General features: G+C 41.6%; 1 protein-coding gene across 1 annotated transcript in view; it reads left to right on the top strand.

Annotated features, from left to right (window-relative positions):
* The window catches only part of clgn (calmegin), a 39,021-nt gene extending 16,766 nt beyond the window's left edge, over nt 1-22,255 (top strand). Inside the window, exons 11-15 of the mRNA XM_034078480.2 lie at nt 5,153-5,368; nt 17,343-17,459; nt 18,322-18,460; nt 18,698-18,885; nt 21,053-22,255. Of these exons, the coding sequence (XP_033934371.1) occupies nt 5,153-5,368; nt 17,343-17,459; nt 18,322-18,460; nt 18,698-18,885; nt 21,053-21,124 (732 nt within the window). The 3' untranslated portion in view covers nt 21,125-22,255. The remainder of the gene's footprint in view (nt 1-5,152; nt 5,369-17,342; nt 17,460-18,321; nt 18,461-18,697; nt 18,886-21,052) is intronic.
* The last annotated feature ends 72 nt before the right edge of the window (nt 22,256-22,327 follow it).

Here is a 22,327-nt window from a genome sequence, read left to right on the forward strand (position 1 = left end):
GGTACAAAAAGGGAACTTTAATCACAAGCTGCAAAGGACATGTTGTCGGGTCGCAGCCCGGGTCGACAAGAGACAGAGCCAAGAGGGCACACCTATTTATAGGTAACCCATAACATGTCCGTGTGGGAACAATAACCGCAACTGTAGTTCCAGGTTTGAATTATGACCCAGTGGTTAAATAGGTGGTCACCACAATATATACTTTATTTATATAATAAGTGTCAGTACTATTTTATTTTGTATTTGCGTGCAATTCCTGTTCGGAAAGTGGCGCTGCGGCTGTACTGATAGTAACTACAATACAAGGTGTCCGTATATATCTATAGATATATACACAGTGATGTACCTGAACGCGTTCAATGAACGATCGTTCATGAACGCGTTCATATTTTGGGCGAACGTGAACTGAACGTACTGTATTTCCGCTAGATGAACGTAATTGAAAACGCGTTCATTCTCAGCGCTGTATAACGGCGTTCAAAAGTGCGTTCATTCTCAGCACTTTATTATAACGGCGTTCAAAAGTGTGCCAGATTTCATATGCCTTTCAGCCGAAAACCCAGTTAAAACACACCGTAAACAGGCTTCAAAATAATGCGGAAAACCACCCAATCTGGCAACAGCAAGCTGCCTGTGATGCGTACGCGCCTGTCACCCCTGGCTGTCGCACTAAAATATAAATATACTAAATATATCAGACTCCTCACAACAAACAATGTGGAACCGCGGAACCGGCGAGCATTGAATGAATTAGTATGGACGAAGCCGAGAGCAGCTGCAGCAGCACTCGCTCAGAGTGAGACTCTACGGCAAGGGTGGGGAACCTCCGGCCTCCGGCCGTATACGGCCCGCGAGACAATTTGGTACGGCCCTCGAGGTAATTTATAAACACACGCAAAAAATAAAAAAATTAAAGAAATCTAGACCGCAAAAAAATTAAACAAGCGAGTGCCTGTTTTTCCTGGCCAAGGTCAGGGTCCTTGAACACAACACGAGCCTAACGTGTCATCACGTGGTATATGTCTCGACTGACAGGGTTGCAGTTCTGACGGAGAGCACCAGAACGTCACTCCAACACTTCAGAAATTGCAGTACCGATAAGTCCATACACATGCCGCAGTTTCTACGTGTCTGTGTCTTTAGTTGAAAGCCCAGTGGCGATCTGCTCATCTGTCATACAGTCAATAACTGTGTTGTTATCATTAGCATCTGGTTAGCTAGCTATGCTAACGAATATAAGAAGCTTTGTCTACAACCAGTGAGGTAAAGGCACATCTTTATATGATCATTATAGTTATAAAAAAAATAAGAGAATAAAGTAAACAGGTATAACATACTATATGACAGTTATTAATAAAGAAGAATACAGTTTGAAAGGGTATTGATTTGTCAAATATCCATAAATTAAAAGAAAATCTGCTTACAGTTGTGTTTGGGTGTTGAGAGATGTGTCCATAGATCTCCTAATGTTGCTCTCAAAGTGCAACACATCTTCCCAGGGGAGCATGCCCCCTGGACCCCCCCTAGAGGAGGTTAGGTCCCCCCCACTTAAATCATGTTCACATGGATAGGAAACTAAATACATTTGCACACATCTTGTGTCCATACATTATCTTTCTGTTTTGGTGGTCACGCCACACCCTGCACGTGCATGCATACGCGAGTCATGGTGAGATATCTGGATGAAGAGGTTGCTTTTTCTTTGCACAGAATGAAATGAATGAGCTGTGATTTTAGTTTTTTTAAGCAGAGGTCAATAACTTGTACGGCCCTCTGAGGATATTGTAAACATTGAAATGGCCCATTAACATCGTACAGGAGACAAATAATAGCTCGCAGCAACGTATTAAAAAAAGAACTATGAACTATAAATTAGTTCATTTTTGAAACCATGAACTTTAGTTCAACATTTTGAATTATGAACTATGAACTGAACTAGTTCATTTTAAAATGTGTGAACTGAACTAGTTCATGTAGAAAGTGAACTTTCCCAACACTGTATATACATAATAAGTGTCACGATCCGATTTTATTTTGTATTTGCGTGCATTTCCTGTTTGGAAAGTGGCACTGTACTGATAGTGGTGATTTTATTTTTGGAATTCTTAGCGTGCACTTCCTGTACTGACAGTGGAGGTGTCCTGAGAGTGGAGGTCTGCACCGGAACTGTCCTGAGAGTGGAGGTCTGCAGGCAGACCCCTCTCGGAAATGTAGCGTTGTACCTACACTTCCTACAGCGTAACCTGAGACCAGGGCCGGCCCGTCGCACTGGCGTTATAGATGTTCGCCTAGGCTCGGGCGCCAGATCTGTGGAGGCGCTGCGCTGACAGTTCTGGGAGGGAAAAAAAATGTTTTGACCGTTGGGGCTCATCCTAATTTTCGGCCTTGATGTAACAACATTCATAATTAAGTAAATGTAACACCCTTTTCATCCCGGTTACACTTTTCATTTGCCCTGTACGATGGGCGCTGTAAGTGATGAAAATGGGGGATGTTGGCTTATCTGGCACCCGCAGCTCACAGCCAAAGTGCGAGTGAGCGAGGAAGAAAGGGATGGTGCACCTGTACCAGCGCTGTTGTTATTAGCATCTGGTGCTAGCTGCTCTAACGGATATTAGAAGAAGATGTTTCTACAATGATGTGGAGGGAGAGTCCTCTCCAGTCAGACTGAGGCTGATAACTACAGCTCAGTGAGGTAAAGGACTCTTGAGTGTTTAGATAGTTCACTTTAGTCTAAGTTATCTCAGTGGGTCTCTAACGTTTTGATCACAATTTATGTAAACACATATTTCCAAGGCACTCCTTTAATTATTGGGATAAAACAGGTTTGAAATCATTCCAATGTATACTATAGGACAGTAAACCAGACATATCGTTGTAAACTGGAGAGATAAAAAAATATGCATAAATAAAATGGTAAAATAAGATATGAATGAACAACAAAAATAAAATACGTTGCATGTATTTGTTATTGGCTATGGGTTATTGGTTATGCTCACATAATTATTTAACAATTAATTATTAAATTAATCGCATTATTGTCCATAGTTAATCGCACATTTTGATCTGTTCTAAATGTACCTTAGAGGAATATTTTTCAAGTTTGTAATACTCTTATCAACATATGAGAGGACAAATATGCTTTATGCTAATGTTTATTATCGTTTGAACAATGACAAATATTCTCATGAATATTAAACGACAACCTCTGAACATTACGTGTGTGTGTGTGTGTGTGTGTGTGTGTGTGTGTGTGTGTGTGTGTGTGTGTGGTTAGCACCAGATGCTAAGAACAATGCACGTAAGGTCTCTCTCGCTTGCTCAGGCCACACACACCCTCCCGGTCCTCCCAATAGCCAGTCGGTGAGCGTGGAAGTGTGGTCTGTCTGCCACAAGCGGGCGGCAGGAGCGGGGCTGTCAGCATCAGCGGGGCTGTCAGCATCAGCTTGGAGATGGTATTTTACAAAATACAAATGCGTTAATCGTGTTAAAATAATTAGTGGCGTTAATTTTTTTTTGCGTTAGCGCGTTAACCTGGGAGCCCTAATTAAAATGTAAACCGATCTTTTTCATATGGGTCTTTAGAGTTGTACCCCCTAGATCTAGTCTCTAGTAATTCTGCTTAAAGTGCACCAGATTGAAGCATTTTACTTTAAAATGTTCAAACATTTCTTCCCGGTATGCCTGAGAAGGCAGATATGCTGCTTTTTCTCAACAAGAACTGTTTCTTAAATGGGGGGGGTTTCCTTTAAAAGTTGCACTGTTGTAGCTTCAGTGGTTCTCAGGTTACAGTTACATAGCAACTTTAAAAAAGAAGGGGTCTAGCCCATCAAGACCTGCAGGTTTCTTGGGGTCAAGCTTACTAAGGACCTCCAGCACATCGTTCTCACTAACTTCCTGCAGGCAGAAGCTGTGACATGGGGCTGCGCTGGAGGGGCTGGGTGGCAGAGTGTTGGTGGGGGGCTTAGGAGGCGCTATAGAGTCAAATAGGTTCCCACATTTAACAAAGTGCTGGTTAAAGTGGTCTGCTATGCGCTTATTACCGGTGACTACTGTATCCTCATTAACGAGGGAGATACACAGCGTCCACACGGCAGCGTGCGTTGAAGCTTGCCAGCGGGCGTGTCTGAAACTCGACCAACAACCAATCACGTGAATCTCCCGCCCCGGACACACAATCACGCGGTTTGATTGGCTAGAGCTTGTACTGGCATATGATTTGATTGGCTGACGCTTACGTCGAAGCTTCAAAAGTTTAACTTCTCTCAACTTTTGAAGCGAGCAAAGCGAAGCGACGGAACCACAATGCAGTTCGGCACCTTCAAAAGTGAATGGGAAGAAGCATTGAAGCTTCAACGCACACCGCCGTGTGGACGAGCCGTTAGGCAGATGAGAGGATGGGGGTTTATTCCCCACCTCTTTCACTGTTTTCCAGAATGTCCTTGGATTGGATCCACAGAGGTTAAATTGATTATGGAAGTAATCAACCTTGGCTTTCCGGATGGCCTGTATAGACTTATTTCTAATTTTCCTGAATGATAGCCAATCGTCGTGGGATTTTGAGTGACGAGCCCTGCGCCAGGTGGAGTTCTTGAGGTGAAGCAGTTCAGCTAAATCTAGGTTGAACCAAGGACTGCATCGTTTTTTTGCAGTCCAAAAAATGTTTTCAGATATTTTCAATGATTTGATATTTAGCTTTCTCCGATTTGAATGTCCATATCACGATTCGCTTTGAAGCCCTATTCTAAATTAAATTGAAGTTGTTCCCTTTCAAAAAACTAGGACTAAGCCTTAACTGCATATTAAACTTATGGTAAAACATGAGAAACAAAAACAAACCCTTAAAAAGAGTCTTGGTTAGGGTTTTCACGGTTTGAACACCACACATACTCTGGTTTGTTTGTAATAACCCTTTTAATTCACACATTTAGATGTAAAATATGCTGTCTCTTCAGCCGTCTCCCTGCTGTCAGATCTTAATTAGCTAAATAAAATGGGCCTATAAAAACCCTGGCTTTTTACTCATCAAATCTCCCACCCCTGCTCCCTGTAATGCCACACCTATAAACCCTTCCTGTTGGAGATGCTGGATGTTCAACTGCAGCTGAAACCATACTAACTGTTTCCTCTGCCTCCTTTGTCTTCTCTCAAGGGAGTCTGGAAGCCGCGTAAGATCGATAACCCGGACTATTTCGAGGACCTGCAGCCGTTCAGGATGACGCCTTTCAAAGCCGTGGGCCTGGAGCTGTGGTCCATGACCTCAGATATCTACTTCGACAACTTCATCATCACCTCTCACAAGGAAGTGGCCGACCGCTGGGCCTCGGACAGCTGGGGGCTGAAGAAGCTGGTGGCCAGCGCCAACGAGGTCAGTGTGATGCTTAAAAGGGAGACAGGAACAGCTGATCAAACGTTTACATTGTCACTTTTATGGGGGTTATTCTCTATCTTTATTCAAGAGCGTGGTCTTTAAATTTAAGAGCATAATTTATTGATTTCACGTTCAGATTTTGTATTTCTTTCCCTCAAACCCTGTCCTCGCACTCAAATAGTGCCTGCTTGCGCTTAGATTTGCTCTGCTTCTGCTCAAACTGTACGCTTGCACTCAGATATATTGCTGCTTGCACAGATTTCCTGTGTTCCAGCTTAAAACCTTCTCCTCGCACTAAGGCTGTTTCTGTGCGCTCGTCAAATGTCTGCTCTCAGATTTATGCTGTGCGCTTGGATTTTTTGTGCAACAATCCTGTCAAAATCCCTCAACCAATAGGAGGCCAGGTATCCTTGCTGGTGCGCTCGCTTTACTTATTAGAGCGTCCCGTAAGGGCGGTTACTCTGTGGTTTATAAACTCCCACCCTCCACGGCTTTATTACATATACTTATATAGATATATATTAGGGCTGTCAAGTTAACGCGTTTAATAACAAAAAAAAATTAACGCCACTAATTATTTTAACGCAATGTGCATTTTTTGTCCTCGGCCACCCCGTAGTTTCAGAGCGCATCGAGTTTAAAATACCATCTACAAGCTGATGCTGACAGTCCCGCTCCTGCTGCCCGCTTGCTGCAGACCACACTTCCACGCTCACCGGCAGGCCCTGACTGGCCACCGGGAGAGACCTAACGTGTATTGTTGTTGTTAGAATCTGGTGCTAGCTAGCTGCGCTAATGGATATAAGGAGCTGTTTCAATGAAAACAGGAGTGACATTTCGCCGACAACTGCGCCGAGCACTTGACTTTATGCAGGTAGCCAGACAGTGGGACATTGTACGAAAAGTCAGCACACTCAACACGGATAGTGCGCGCAACATGATCGCAGCGTCCAGGCAGCTCCCGTTCGAGCATATGCCTTGAGTTGCACATAGCTCCAACGATCCAACACACACACACACACACACACACACACACAGTATTAGGTTCCAGGTTGAATTGAGGCGAATATTTGTAATGTTCAGAGATTGTTGTGTTTAATATTCATGAGAATTTGTCATTGTTCAAATGATGATAAACATTTGCATAAAGCATATTTGTCCACTCATATGTTGATAAGAGTATTAAAAACTTGAAAAATATTCCTCAAAGGTACATTTAGAACAGATACAAAATGTGTGATTAATCGCGATTAACTATTTTAATCGACTGACAGCCGATTATTTTTATATATACCAGCACCTTACTATAATAGCTACGTTAATAGTAGCCGTAGCACACCGACAGGAGGCTGTGTGCTGGAGCAGAAAAACAGTCTGGAGCAGGGGTGCCCAACCTTTTTTGAACCGAGAGCTACTTTTAAAGTTGCCAGTCTGCCGAGATCTACCAGTCCAAATAGAGAGGCGTAGCCATTACTGACAGCCTACTACCAGGTAAATACACACTACTTGTATAAAACTGACCTTTAATACTCCATAAAATACTGCAGATCCTTTATCTTACCTCTTTCTAATCTACACACATACAAGTATTTAACTGAAGTTACACAACAGTGTTGTTGATACAGAGTTGGAGTTTATTCACACGTCACATACTACAGTGGGTAATGTTTTCAAGAAACATTGAACAGTGCTGCCACATATGACACAGGGAAAAAAGAAAAGACTCTGAACCCTTTCTTTGCCATTATATAAAAATAGTGTTGCTACAAAAGTATAAATTAGGCTTACTAACAAGACAACTCAGATCTGAAGCTACACAGGAATCTGCTGCCAAAGCGCAATAAAAAAGACAAAATTAATAGAATCAAACCCCTTTTTTGTTGCATTTTAGTCGAGTATAAAAAGAAATGCCTTTTTTAAAATAGGATGCAAGCAACACTAGTTTCTTAACCTGAATTGATAATAGACTATAATCAATTTAAGTTTGCATTCTTATACCATTTTGTACAATAATTATAATGAATAAGTTCAAACAAATTAAAACTTACAGCTGATTAATAACGGTATCTAACTTGAGTTTTTATTATATCAAAAACCTGTTGAAATGCTACTGTTTTTACTGTCCCCAAAAGCGCGCCGGCAGCCTCCAGGAATGCTTCTTTCACAACTTCGCCGTCTTTGAAAGACTTCATGTGTTTCGCAAGAACGTGACTGACACGATAAGATGCTATGGTAGCAGCCTTGCTCTTGATGTTGGGCCTGGTGAAAATGGACTGCTGTGCATTTAGCTGTCCTTTCAGGCCCCTCCCCTTTTGGGAGCGTGGGGCAGAATTAGGAGGGAATTCCGTCTCGTAGCGTTTGTGCACTGTTTTGAAATGCCGCTCCTAAATGACCCTTCTTCGATAAAGCCACGCTCGCATTGCAGATGAGACAGATGGACTTTGAATTGGAATAGATACAAAAATGATCATCCTCCCACTCGGAGTGACAATTATATATTTTGGGCTTTTTTGCTTCTGCCATAATTGAGGTTTTGTGTGTGCGGACTGTCACTCCTGTTGACACGGACAATGTTAGCGAACTAGTGCACTGCCCACCAGCCACGCCCCCACACATGGTCACGCCGGCCAATCACAAAGCTTTGGTGCGTTCAAGTGCATTATTCTGGCACGGGAAGATTATGTTATAGGACATTAACGATAAAACTGAATATTGTTGTTCTATTTTTTGACACATCTGGCGATCGACTGGTTGGGCACCCCTGGTCTGGAGGATCGCTGTCCAACATGGAGCAAAGTCAAGGACCCCAAGTACATTTTTTTATTTTAATGGTACTATTAACGTTAATGTTACTTCCTTCAAACTCATTTGGTAGTCATATTTGCGGCACATCCAGGGGCGGACTGGCCATCTGGAGAATCACAGAACGGCCGGTCGTCAAGGGCCGTTGACGGCCGGCTCGGTTCGCTGACGGCCGGCTCGGTTCGCTGACGGCCGGCTCGGTTCGCTGACGGCCGGCTCGGTTCGCTGAAGGACGGCTCGGTTCGCTGACGGCCGGCTCGGTTCGCTGACGGCCAGCACCATAGGGCTGAATTTTAGTCCCAGTCGGCCCCTGGGCAAATCTATGATAATAATTGGCTTTCAAGTGTTGTATGTTACGTGAACACTGTTGCTAGACAACAAAATGTGTTTCTTTTTTTCTTATTTCATTGTTTAGGAATAGGGAAAGATACAATTTTTTTTTTTAACTGTTTATTTTCATTTTAACAAAACAAGACGAGACACATCCTGACATAGGTCATTTTCATTCAAATGACAGATGGTTACATGATAAAGCAAAGTATAGTAAGGAATTAAATAAAGCAAATCCAGTACAAATTGAAATAATTAAGTAAATAACATAAATAAATACAAACTGGGAAATAAATAAAGTAAAATCACATGAATACTAATGAAAGCATTTTACACAGGGACTGACATCTTTGGCACAGCAGGATCAGTTACACAGGGACATTTTCCATAGTATTCACAACCCTCTTCAACCAGCAGCGATACATCAGATATCTTTTCCAGTTTTCCAGTTTTTTCCAGTTCCATCTTTGGGTAAAACAGTCCATTTTTATCTGCAGGCTCGCCGTCATTTTTTTCCATTGTGTAGATTTGTTTAAGTCTGTGCATCCACTGAATGATTGTCGGAGGTTTTGCTTTTTTCCAGTTCAGTTATAATCTTTTGGCAATTAATAACACTATCTGTAATATGTACCTCTGGTCTGAATCTTAAGTGTCTGTAGGTATAGCGGGGTGACGTGCAACAACATTAACCTTTCTGTTGGTCGCTTGTTAGCAGACCCTTTACGCGATGGCAGAGCGAACAGGTGATAATAATAATAATAATAATAATAATAGATTGCCCTGTGCATCTACTACCCACAAATAAACATATGGACATGGGTTACTATTTTTAAAAAAAATGGTAAATGTATTTAGGAACCTATCAATGTGATTTTAAGTGGGGGGGGGGGTTTGGAGTGAAATACATCAATCTGGTGCACTTTGAGGGGGAAATAAAGAGACTAGATCTATGGAAACACCTATATGAAACAGAACTGTATACATTTCAATAATCATAAAATCATGGCCATAACCAATAACATACCATTTCCAATATGAAAAAACACTGAAACTTGTTTATTTATTTTTGGTTCATTTATAGTTGTGAGTGTGTCCGTGCTCCTGAATCAGCCTCTCCTCTCCCCCTCCTCTCCCCCTGCTTCTCTTTGAGGCAGCGGCAAAGACCAGTTTTAGCTCAACAAGTTTTAAAAGTGTATCTTACCTTTTTTCACCTAGTTAACTTTTTATTTTTTTATTCATGCATATTTTACTAATCACTACCCTCTCAAATGGAAATATGTGTTTACATAAATGGTAAGGATGCACGATATTGGTTTTTTGAAACCGATACTGATAACTTCCTGCTTCTCAAGACCGATACCGATAATAATAATATATATATATATATATATATATTAGGGCTGTCAAACGATTACAAATTTTAATCAGATTAATCACAGCTTAAAAATTAATTAATCATGATTAATCACCATTCGAACTATGTCCAAAATATGCCATTTATTTATGTATATTGTTGGGAATGGAAAGATAAATGAAAGCAGGCGGATATATCCATTTAACATACAGTATGTATGTTTATTATAACATTTTTCTGCATGTCAAAATGAAAGACAACCCACACACCTATCAATCATCAAACCGTGGGGTCTTAATTCATTACGTGTTGATTTCTATCAACGGGGGAGTACTTCAGGAAAGTCGACAGAGGGGGGGGCTAGTGGAGTACTTCGTGAATCGTGACCACAGAGTGTGAACGTTGTGATCAGCTGTTTTAGCGCAGTTCTCCAGTGAAGAGGGGAGTCTCCCTCCGCAGCCGGTTGGCGTAGTTTTGACACAGTTCCGTTGTACAGACCGACGTTAACAGCAGCCCTGTCTGTGCACACGGAGACCGACTCTGTCGTCCGGTGATCTAACCGCCTTCTGGAAAAGCTTCACAAGTACGTCGGTACGCAAATGCGCTTTGTGACACAAGTGACGGTACGCATTTCAGATGACGCACATAACCTGCGTACCAGTTATGTGCACCCCTGTACCATATTATTACTATTATATGGCTCTGCCCTGTACTACAGCAAAAGTATTCTGCGTCGGGACTTCCTGCAACAACACCACGCTGTTATCAAAGATGTTCTATTGAGAAGACGATCACTACGTGACAAAAGTTTTCAAAACCGTGGCTACTGAAATCAATCTTACTAACTGCTGTCTGTGCAATTTACTCCGCGAGTTGGCAGACTTTATTTTGCTTACTTTAACATCATTTTTCATGGTGGGGCTAAGCCATTTCTTGGTATGGGTGTAGCCTACCACAGCCATACCCTGGCGCTGCCACTGGTGGCACGTATGGGGCGGGCCATTCTGCACATGCGTTAAATGCGTTAAATATTTTAACGCAATTAATTCAAAAAATTAATTACCGCCGTTAACGCGATAATTTTGACAGCACTAATATATATATATATATATATATATATTAAATGTACCTGTAGTTTTTCCACACCTGGTGGTAAAAAAAAGACTAGTAGTGAGCAAATGACATGAGCATTACTACTATGAACAAAACTAACCCTGGGGTCGTCTCTGGCAAACTTCTTGCCTTTTTCAAAAGCCTCGTCGATAGGTAAAAGCCCCGGTGCCTTTGCAGCTGGCTTTGGATTCGCCACTAGTTTAGCAGCGCAGGCGTCTTCGTACGCTTTTAACACACCATCGTAGCCATGGCGATGTTTCAGGTGACTAATCAGGTTGGAAGTATTATAGCTCGTTGCCTTTTTCCCTCCTCGTGGAACTTCTGCATTGCATTTGTTAATACAAATAGCAAGCGAACTATCTAACTATGAAACTTTGAAATAGTCCCATACTACCGACGACATGTTTGTTTACTGTCCTGGCTTCACGGCCGCACACCATTTACGTCACAGCCAGGCATGAGTTAGGGAGTGCTGGATTTGTGAAAAATTCCCCACTTCCTAAACCACTAATACAACAGTACTGGCAAAACGGGAGGAGCCGAGGAAAAAACAAGCGCCCCTCATCCCAATCCACCCACACCGCAGGATTTTCTTCTTTTTTTTTACCCAAAAAATATATTGTATATTATCGGGGCTATTAATACTTTTATCAGGATGACGTCATAATTCCTAATATCGGACCGATAATTATCGTGCACCACTAATAAATGGTGACCAAACCGTTTGAGACCCACTGAGAACTTAGACTAAGTTAACAATCTAAACACTCAGTCCTTTACCTCACCTGAGCTGAGGCTATCCCGAGCTTGAATGACACACAGAGACCAATCAAGGGCTGCAGTCGGATAGTTTAAAAATCAGCTCCTAAATTCTAACCCTATCGTCTATTCCTTGACCTCTGAGTGAAACGTTAAGGGATAGTGGACAGGAGAATTCAAAAGGATTTAGGAGAAGAGACTGCGGTACTTTAGAGAATCCGACTGCACTTTCACTATCCGACGTGTTTATGATGCGCCAGCGGACGTCCTGAATGTGCGTCTGCTGCTGTGGGGGAACTATGGAAACTACAGTTTTCTATACAGCGGACTACAACATGGATGTTTAATAAGAACGAGGGACTACTGTAAACTCATCTGGTGACTCTGCACCGTGCTCTGATGCTGCTGCTTTGCTTTATGCACGTGGACAACAGAGAAACATATTCTTCATGACCAAAGTTGGAATTGAAATAAAAAAGGAAAGTGAAACTTCTGCTCGTCACCCTCTCCCTCCGGTCCACATTAATACTAATGATCCCAAAGATTGTATGAACTATGAAAAGATCTTAAAATCAATACAAATGTATTTATTATGAACGTTAGTCCTTAACATCTATCACTGTGTATATCACCATTCAAACATCTTTTAAAAGTCGAACAAACCCCACACAGCTCAGTAAAGACTGTGAAATGTTGACTTTATTTGATAATTTCAGTAAAAACTAACGTTCATATTTCTATTTTTGATTATAATACTGATGAACGTTCAAAACAAAGCACTTTGGCAAGTTGCCACCTACGTTTTTAAAATGCTTAATAAGCACCGTAACTTTCATGATATAATTTCTCGGTCATAATCGGTTGTTTCCGTGAACGGCCGACTGTTGAGTGACGGCAAATGCTGCGTCTGCAAGGCATTGTGGGGCAGCATTTGCGCTTCTCCTGTCGGTTAGGGAGGTCAAGTGGTTCCTAAGCTAAAGGAGGTTATAAAGGAAGTTTGAAACCTCCTTTCCTATCATTCGCATCATTCTAGATAATTCGAACGGCACTTATCATGGCTGCCACTGAGGGACTTCCGGGTCATTTCACTCCTTTAGGAAGGTTCCTAAGCTAAATGGACTATTCGACTTCAGCCAAGGGCTTTGATTTATGATCTGTATGACAGTGGCCATGTCGGCAGGCCACATTACATTACATTTAGCTGACGCTTTTATCCAAAGCGACTCACAATAAGTCCATTCGACCAGGAAGACACAAACTTGAAGAAACGGAGTCATATAAGTACATCAGGTTTCATAGAGCCAAACATTTCAAGTGCTACTCAACTGGCTGTAGATAAGCCAGTCGTTTATTAGTATATAAGTGCTCTGTTAGCAGTTCTTTGTTAGTATCATGTAAACAGCCAGTCACCCTGTGTGAGGCAGGCCACTTAACAGGCCAGGCCATCGGGAAATCCCCCGGTCCTCCCGATGGCCAGTCCGGGACTGGGTACAGGAGGCGTAGAGCAAGGGATCATTTTCCACAAGTTAATCGATCGCAGATGGCGTCGTAGTCACGGACGAATAAAAATAATAATAAAAAATAAATAAATAAATGGGTCGCGAAATATACTTGGGCGGCCGTTAATATACCTGGGCGGCCCGCCCAATTATAGTCTGTGGGAAACCCTGCTTGATTATAATGTTTAGTTCTAATTCCCATTTATCTCTAACATTCCAGGTATTTTGGGAGTCGTCTGCCATAAGCCACTTAAATAAGTGAGACAGGTTTCAAGCATTTTTCTGCAATACTAATAAAATATTTTTCTATAATGTTTGGATTTTTTCTGACTGCTTCTCTTTCCTTGTGGCTTGTAATATAGCGTCTTATCTGGAAGTACCTATACAAATCATCTGACGGGAGCCCATATTGTTCTTGAAGTTAGGAGAAGGATTTGACATCTGTTCTATCAAACATTTGGTTAATTGTGATAAGACCTTTATCGGCCCATCTTTTAAATCCTCCATCCCTTACATATGGAGGAAACTCTATATTGCCTAAAATTGGCATGGCAAAAAAAAAATGAACTGCCGTCCACAACTTTAGGGTATGCTTTATCCATTCGTTCTCAATCTTAACTTTATTGACGGATTTTATCTCAATATAAGGCAAAACTGATAACAAAACACCCTTAGTTGCACTCTGCTCAATCTGTGCCCATGCTGTTTCCTCGTCCTTTCTAATCCAGGCCACTATTGCCATTAACTCAGCAGCCCAATAATAATATTTTAAATTTGGTAGGCCTAAGCCTCCCTTATCTTTTGGTAGAAAAAGAGTTTTGAGTCTTACTCTGGGTCTCTTATTCTGTCAAATAAACTTAGAGATAGGTCTATTTAACATGTTGAAAATGGAGGCTGGAATTCCCACGGGGAGGGATTGAAATAGGAAGAGTAATCGAGGAAGTAGCTTCATTCTTACAGTCTCTACCCTTCCGAATAACGAGAGGGGGAGAATTTCCCAACATATCATGTAATTCTTTATTTGCTTTATTAATGTATTATAGTTAGCCTCAAATAAATGCATAGGGTGGTGAGTAAAGATAATCCCTAGATATCTAAACCCCTGCTTGGACCAGCGGTAACAAACATCCTTGTGTAATTGTGTGGGCCAACTCCCTGTTATCATCATTGCCTCTGATTTAATTGGATTAATTTTGTATCCCGAAATTGCCCCATATTTAGACAAGAGCTGGAATAGAAGTTGGGGGTGTTTTATAAAGAGTAAAATGTCATCTGCAAATAAAGAAATGTTATGTATTGACCCTCCCTCGTCCGCTATTCCTTGAATCTGTTTATTTTGGCGTATAGCCTCCGCTAAGGGATCAATATTGAGTGTGAAAAGAAGAGGTGACATTGAGTCGCCCTACATCACCCCCCTCTCTACTTTAAAAAAATCTGAACAATGCCCATTTACTCTTATTATTGATTTAGGATCCTTATAAAGCAAAATAATCCATTGTACTCTGGTTGCTAAGATTGAAGTTAGTATTTTGTAATCAACGCATAAAAGACTTATGGGGCGATAACTAGTGCACTGTATGGGGTCCTTTCCCTCTTTATGCAGGACTGTGAGGATAGCTTCTGACCACGATTTTGGGGGGTCTCTTGTGTTTAATACATAATTATATACTCTACATAATATAGGGGAAAGATCATTTATGAAGGCTCTTTAATATTAACCTGCAAACCATCTACTCCCGGTGATTTGTTGTTTTTAAGGTTAGTAATGGTTTCCTTAATTTCCTCCTCTCTGATAGGCTCTACTAACTTAGATGCTTCGTCAGTTTATTCATATTGAGGGGCTTTAAAAATCACTAATTATTTCTTCCTTAAATTCCTGATCTTGGCTTTTATATATACAGTGGGGCAAAAAAGTATTTAGTCATCCACCAATTGTGCAAATTCTCCCACTTAAAAAGATGAGAGGCCTGTAATTTTCATCCTAGGTATACCTCAACTATGAGAGACAGAATGAGAAAAAAAATCCAGAAAACCACATTGTCTGATTTTTAAAGAATGTATTTGCAAATTATGGTGGAAAATAAGTATTTGGTCAATAACAAAAGTTCATCTCAATACTTTGTTATATACCCTTTGTTGGCAATGACAGAGGTCAAACGTTTTCTGTAAGTCTTCACAAGGTTTTCACACACTGTTGCTGGTATTTTGGCCCATTCCTCCATGCAGATCTCCTCTAGAGCAGTGATGTTTTGGGGCTGTTGCTGGGCAACACGGACTTTCAACAACTCCCTCCAAAGATTTTCTATGGGGTTGAGATCTGGAGACTGGCTAGGCCACTCCAGGACCTTGAAATGCTTCTTACGAAGCCACTCCTTCGTTGCCCGGGCGGTGTGTTTGGGATCATTGTCATGCTGAAAGACCCAGCCACGTTTCATCTTCAATGCCCTTGCTGATGGAAGGAGGTTGTCACTCAAAATATCACGATACATGGCCCCATTCATTCTTTCCTTTACACGGATCAGTCGTCCTGGTCCCTTTGCAGAAAAACAGCCCCAAAGCATGATGTTTCCACCCCCATGTTTCACAGTAGGTATCGTGTTCTTTGGATGCAACTCAGCATTCTTTCTCCTCCAAACACGTCTAGTTGAGTTTTTACCAAGAAGTTCTATTTTGGTTTCATCTGACCATATGACATTCTCCCAATCCTCTTCTGGATCATCTAAATGCTCTCAAGCAAACTTCAGACGGGCCTCGACATGTACTGGCTTAAGCAGGGGGACACGTCTGGCACTGCAGGTTTGAGTCCCTGGCGGCGTAGTGTGTTACTGATGGTAGCCTTTGTTACTTTGGTCCCAGCTCTCTGCAGGTCATGGACTCGGTCCCCCCGTGTGGTTCTGGGATTTTTGCTCACCGTTCTTGTGATCATTTTGACCCCACGGGGTGAGATCTTGCGTGGAGCCCCAGATCGAGGGAGATTATCAGTGGTCTTACATGTCTTTTATTTTCTAATAATTGCTCCCACAGTTGATTTCTTCACACCAAGCTGCTTACCTATTGCAGATTCAGTCTTCCCAACCTGGTGCAGGTCTACAATTTTGTTTCTGGTGTCCTTTAACAGCTCTTTGGTCTTGGCCATAGTGGAGTTTGGAGTGTGACTGTTTGAGGTTGTGGACAGGTGTCTTTTATACTGATAACGAGTTCAAACAGGTGCCATTAATACAGTTAACAAGTGGAGGACAGAGGAGGCTCTTAAAGAAGAAGTTACAGGTCTGTGAGAGCCAGAAATCTTGTTTGTTTGTAGGTGACCAAAACATTCTTTTACCGAGGAATTTACCAATTAATTCATTAAAAATCCTACAATGTGTTTTCCTGGAGTCTTTCCCCCCATTCTGTCTCTTATAGTTGAAGTGTACCTGGGATGAAAATTACAGGCCTCTCATCTTTTTAAGTGAGAGAACTTGCACAATTGGTGGCTGACTAAATACTTTTTTGCCCCACTGTATATATATATATATATATATATATATATATATATATATATATATATATATATATATATATATTAACTGTGCTTTTTTCCCCCCAAACGTTGTAAATGGAACAAGTGAAGTATATGTAATAATAAAGCCGTGGAGGGCGGGAGTTTATAAACCAAAGAGTAACCGCCCTTACGGGACGCTCTAATAAGTAAAGTGAACGCGCCCGCAAGGAGACGACACTTCACCTGGCCTCCTATTGGTTGAGGGATTTTCACAGGGTTGTTGCACAAAAGATCCAAGCACACAGCAGAAGGAGGAGGAGGAGGATGAAGAAACTAATGAACCAATCTGATGTACTTCGAGAGTGAAATGCTAGAGTTGGAGTATGTTGTGCTCTTGTAAACCAAACTAATCATTAACAAATTGGGTGTAGATATACGTTAACACAGCAAAAATAATATGTTTTTCTCGCTGCTCATGTTCATTTAATTGTACGAACCAAAAATCAAGGTTGAGAGAAAAATGTCTTTAATTGTGCAGCCCTTCTCTGTGCATATACTTTAGCACAGGCCTGTCAGTTTCTGTCATAGGCTCACTACTTTCTCTCTGATCTCTTGTCCTCCCTCGCCCTTCAGCCGGGGATCTTCGCTCAGCTGACGATCGCAGCAGAGGAGCGGCCGTGGCTCTGGGTGATCTACATCCTGACTGTCGGCCTGCCGATAGGACTGGCTGTGCTCTTCTGCTGGCCAAAGGTACAGTGAGGAACCTGGTGCTGAACATGTATGAAGGGCATGTTTCTGATCCTGCACACAAACACACCATCCAACAGAACGCTGCCTCCCGAGACCTGTCTTCAACAAAAATAGGACAACACATCACCCTCTTTCTCAGAGCTCTGCTCTGGCTTCCATCATCCCAAATAAATAACTTCAACATTCTATTGTTCAGATACAAAGCGCCCAATGGTTTGGGAATACATGTCTGACATGCTGCTTTGTTACAAGCTAAACGGAGCTCTTGGACTATTCGTTCCCTCGGTCAGAACAAAACACGTAGAAGCAGATTTTAGCTCTTTTGCTCTGCAGATCCTTAATAACTTCCAGAAGACCTGAGGTCTGTCCCAACCTTGGGGTTTTTGTTTTTTTAAATCAAGGCCAAAAACCTTTTTATTTACCAATGCTTTTCCAGAGAATATTTAAAGAGGACAAATTTAAGATCATTTTAAGGTATCATATTTGTACTTTACGCCTCTACTGTGACATGTTTACATGCTTTAAGAGAAACTCCCTCTGGAGGGAACACAGGGATTTTATCCTTTGCAGACCATTGACATGCACAACAACCTATAGAACACCCTACAGGAAAGGCAAAACCCAAAAAGCATAATGGGGCCAATCTTTAACAATATTTTGTTAGCCTTCTTGCAGCAACAACTGTATTTTATGTTTTTTTTAACTACCTTCTATCTTTTATTTTCTTGTTTTGTTAATAATTTTGTTCCTGTGTGTTCATGCTTATGAAATCATGTTGGATTGCCTTTTCTGTCTGAAATGTGCTATAGAATTAGACTTACCTTAACCCCGACTGTGATACCATCTCCTGTTCGCGTCACAGAAATCAGACGACGAATACGTGTACAAGAAGGTGGATCCTCCCCGAGCCGATATAGAGGAAGAAGAGGAGGAGGAGGACGAAGAGGAGGATACAGCTGCCGATGAAGACAAAGCAGCCGAGGGAACAGAAGGAGCTGCAGGTTAGAGGGTCACACACAAGACGTCACACACAGGACTTCACATACAGGTCCTCGTCACACACAGGACGTCAGTCACACACAGGACGTCACACACAGGACGTCACACACAGGACGTCACTCGTCACACACAGGACGTCCTCGTCACACACAGGATGTCACACAGCGTCCTTCTTTTACTGCCCTGTTCTACAGTCGTATTTCTGTGTTCTTACTGTCATCTTGTTACTCTCTCAAAAGCAACCGAAGAGGCTGAGGACGAGGAAGAGGAGGAGGAGGAGGAGGAGGAGGAGGATGAAGATGAAGTCGATGCAGGAGGCGACAATCTAGGAGATGATGATGATGAAGAGGAGGAAGAAGAAGAAGAAGAGGAGGAGGAGGAGGAAGAAGAGGAGAGCAAAGCTCCTGAGAGAACATTAGAAAAGGAGGTTGGTGTCATCCTGAGTTATTCTTTCCTGCAGAGCAGGACGCATGGCTTTCCCCTGCATGACAGAACAATACAAGTTGCTTTAAAGGCATTTCTGTATCAATACTGACGTGATATTTACATTTTACTAGATATCATATGGGAACACCTCGTTAAAATTGATATCACTAGATATAGTGGCCAATTGTCCAAAAAAAATTAATGTTCAAAGGCCACTTAGTCTAAGAGGCGAATTTGAGTATTGACTCGCGTATGTTCAAGAAATCAGATACCTTGCTCGTTCCATTCAGGTGCTTTATTGAGAGGTTCAATGGATCAGCTGGCGGCACACTGCCAACGTGCAACCTTTGCACGGTATTTAAACAAATAAACAAAATCCCTCAGTCATACGGATGTGTGCGGTCAAAAACTTTTTCCAACTTCCTCTCTAGACTTTCTGCTGTGTCATGCTGGCAGCGTCATTTATACCTGAGCACGCTCCTACGGTTGCTTTCTATAAATAATAACAAAACATAAACTAGAGCTGTCCATAAGCAAGATAACACGTTACAAAAACAGTATAGTAATAATTCATAGTTACTCAGCTCATTTAAATTAAAGAATATTCAATTTGCTCACAAAACCATAATTCAAATCAAATAATGTGCCTAAATGGCTCTTACCAGAATGAGACCTAAAACCTTGACATTGTTCAAAATAATATATTAATATCAAAACTTCCAGTTCCTTCTTCTGAAGTCATTGGTCTTTGAACATGTTTGTGGTTAGCCACATTTTGCTAAGCAGTGGTGATGTGCCACCGTGATGTAGTTCCTCTAAAGCCTAATGTTTTTAACGCTTAAGAAATCACAAAGTGTTGTTAATATGTGGAAATGATCCAGCCGAACAATATGTGTAAGTATATATAAACATGTGTTAGCCACAGATCTTTTTTCCTGCGATATTCTGCATAGAAAATAATGCTTTTGGTCAAGGAACCCTTGCTACACTAACTTGGGCTTAAAATCATCACTGCAAGACCCTGAATACAGTGTTTTATAAAGTTGCTACAATGTTGGATGCAAATCACTTCATGGACCCATAAATGCCACACTTTAATATATTGATTTAAGTTCTCACACTCAAGGTTAGCCAGCAGACATCACACTGTACAGGAGTATTCTGTTTAGACTACTTTCTGTCTCTGGCACTGTGTCCTTGTCCTAGTGAGAAATGGGCACAGTCAGGCTCCTCTTGTTTTCATTTTCATTGGAAGAACATGCATTTCATTCTACCTCATTTAAAACACGCCTGTTCATCATCCTGGCGCCTAAATGGTGGAACGATCTCCCCATTGATATCAGGACAGCTGACAGCTACACCTCTTTGAACTACACCTGTGGTCATTAAAACACAGAAAGAAATAATGTAGTAACTAAAAACCCACAGGTGTGAACCCTGTGATGTTGAGTACCCCAAAGTCTTCTGTTAGAAATGTACAGTACGGGTCCCCAGCATATAGAAACTGCCGGATGCTAACTTGATATGTTGAGCAATGTTCCCAATTAGCATAAGTTGCATCAATTAGCATATACAGACACTAGCTAAAAAGATTGATTGGCCGATTTGGAAAATGTTGGAGTGATGGCAGTTATGAGTCCCCTAAAACGTTCAAATGTAACTCAAAATTAATCAATTCACTTTCTGTTAGCCAATTATTTTATCCTGAAAATGTCAAAGTGATTTCACATCCTCCATAACCCCCAAAATCACTCTTTTTTGCTATTGTTTGCATTTGCTAATCAATTCATCTCATGCTAATAGTGCAAATTGCCCAACATATGCAAATTAGCAAATCGGAAATGCCTAAGTGCTGGGGACCCGTACTGTACATTTCTAACATAAAACATTGGGGTACTCAACATAAACGGTTCACAATAGAACTCTATGAGCTGGCAACTAGACTGTCATGGCTGATGGCACTTATTGTTGAGTCACTCTGGATTGAATGCGTCAGCGAAGTATAATGTAAAAAGGTTTGAAATCCCCTGATGACGTGTCCAGATAACGCTCCACTTTCATTAACATATTGGTCATGTGGCAATAGCGAGAGTGGGTTCTTATATGTCATGCATAAAATTCACCTTTAATTTCTCTCTTAATTTAATACCAATTGTGCTCTGCTTCAGAAGGAGGGAGGAGACGTCACTGAGGAGAGCCACAAACAAGCCGTAAGGAAGAGGAGGGTACGGAAAGACTGAAGAGGTGAACCCCCCCCACGTCTACACCATCTCCTTTCTCCCCCCCAAAGTGGAGGAGGTTGAAAGACCGTCTTTGCTGCTGCTGCTGCTGCTGCTGCTCCGCCTCCTCTGAGTGGAGCAGCATGCGTTTCCTCCACACCACCTGGTAGCCTGCAGCCCCCCCCCCCTCCAGCTGCCCGCTCACAGGGCAATGTCTCCCAAACCACATCCTGCATCCGCCCCTGTCTTGTTTCGACTCCCCCCTCCTGCCTGCTTATCGAACTATGAGAAGAATCCTTTGGAGATTCCGCTCGTTCTAGATGTTGTTCCTCTTCTTTCCTGAGCTTTCCTTTTTTCCATCTTCTCTTCTCTAAGCCATTGCTAGCCTAAAAAAATCCCCCCCCCAAAAAAAGCTGTCCACTCCACTTGTTCCTTCCATTACACTTGTTCCTTCCATTACACAGGGCTACATCTCACGAGTTAGTTATTTTTCATTTCCTTGAATTTGAGAATAAAGTTCCTTCGTGTTTTGATATTGTTCGGGTTTTGACAGTCCGGAGGGGGGAGAGACACAGTTTAGGTTTAAAAGTTAACCTCAATAAAACTCCACGTTCTGTTTTAGATTTTAGCTAGTTTGTAAGGAGCATCATTTACTTTTATAATTTATCAATGGAGGATTATCACAGCTGGTCCTATCTGTATGTTTTATGCTGGTATGAATTCAGTTTTAATAATGCAGTGTTTCCAGCGATTTAAGGCAGTTTTCTTGAATATGATACGCCACTGGTGTGGTTATTCTGAACCTAGGCCTGTTTGAAATGCTTTACCTGATTAGAAAAACAAAACACTGAATGCCTTGGCCATCAGTTGTCAATAAGACTGCTTCTACATCAAACAGCTGGATATATTAACCCTGTGAAAACACGTCTCAATCTGTCAGTACACAGCAGTGCTTTCGCAGAATATCAGTTCACACCCCAGATTGTTGCCTGGGAGAAACATTGATGCTAATTTATTTTTGTTTTATATTATTGTCTCGAGCTTTTGTAGTTCATGTTCTTGCCACATTCTGGCAGATATCCCCGTTTACATTTGTTTGCAAATTGTACATTGCTCTTGGAAATAAAAATATTGAATACAAATGATGAAAAAGGGCATATTTTATTTGATCAATTCAGATGTATTTTCTCTTGATTTTTGAAGACGATTTTAAAGAGGCCCTAT

This window comes from Pseudochaenichthys georgianus, unplaced genomic scaffold (genome assembly GCF_902827115.2).
Source record: "Pseudochaenichthys georgianus unplaced genomic scaffold, fPseGeo1.2 scaffold_435_arrow_ctg1, whole genome shotgun sequence".
Classification (NCBI taxonomy): Eukaryota; Metazoa; Chordata; class Actinopteri; order Perciformes; family Channichthyidae; genus Pseudochaenichthys; species Pseudochaenichthys georgianus.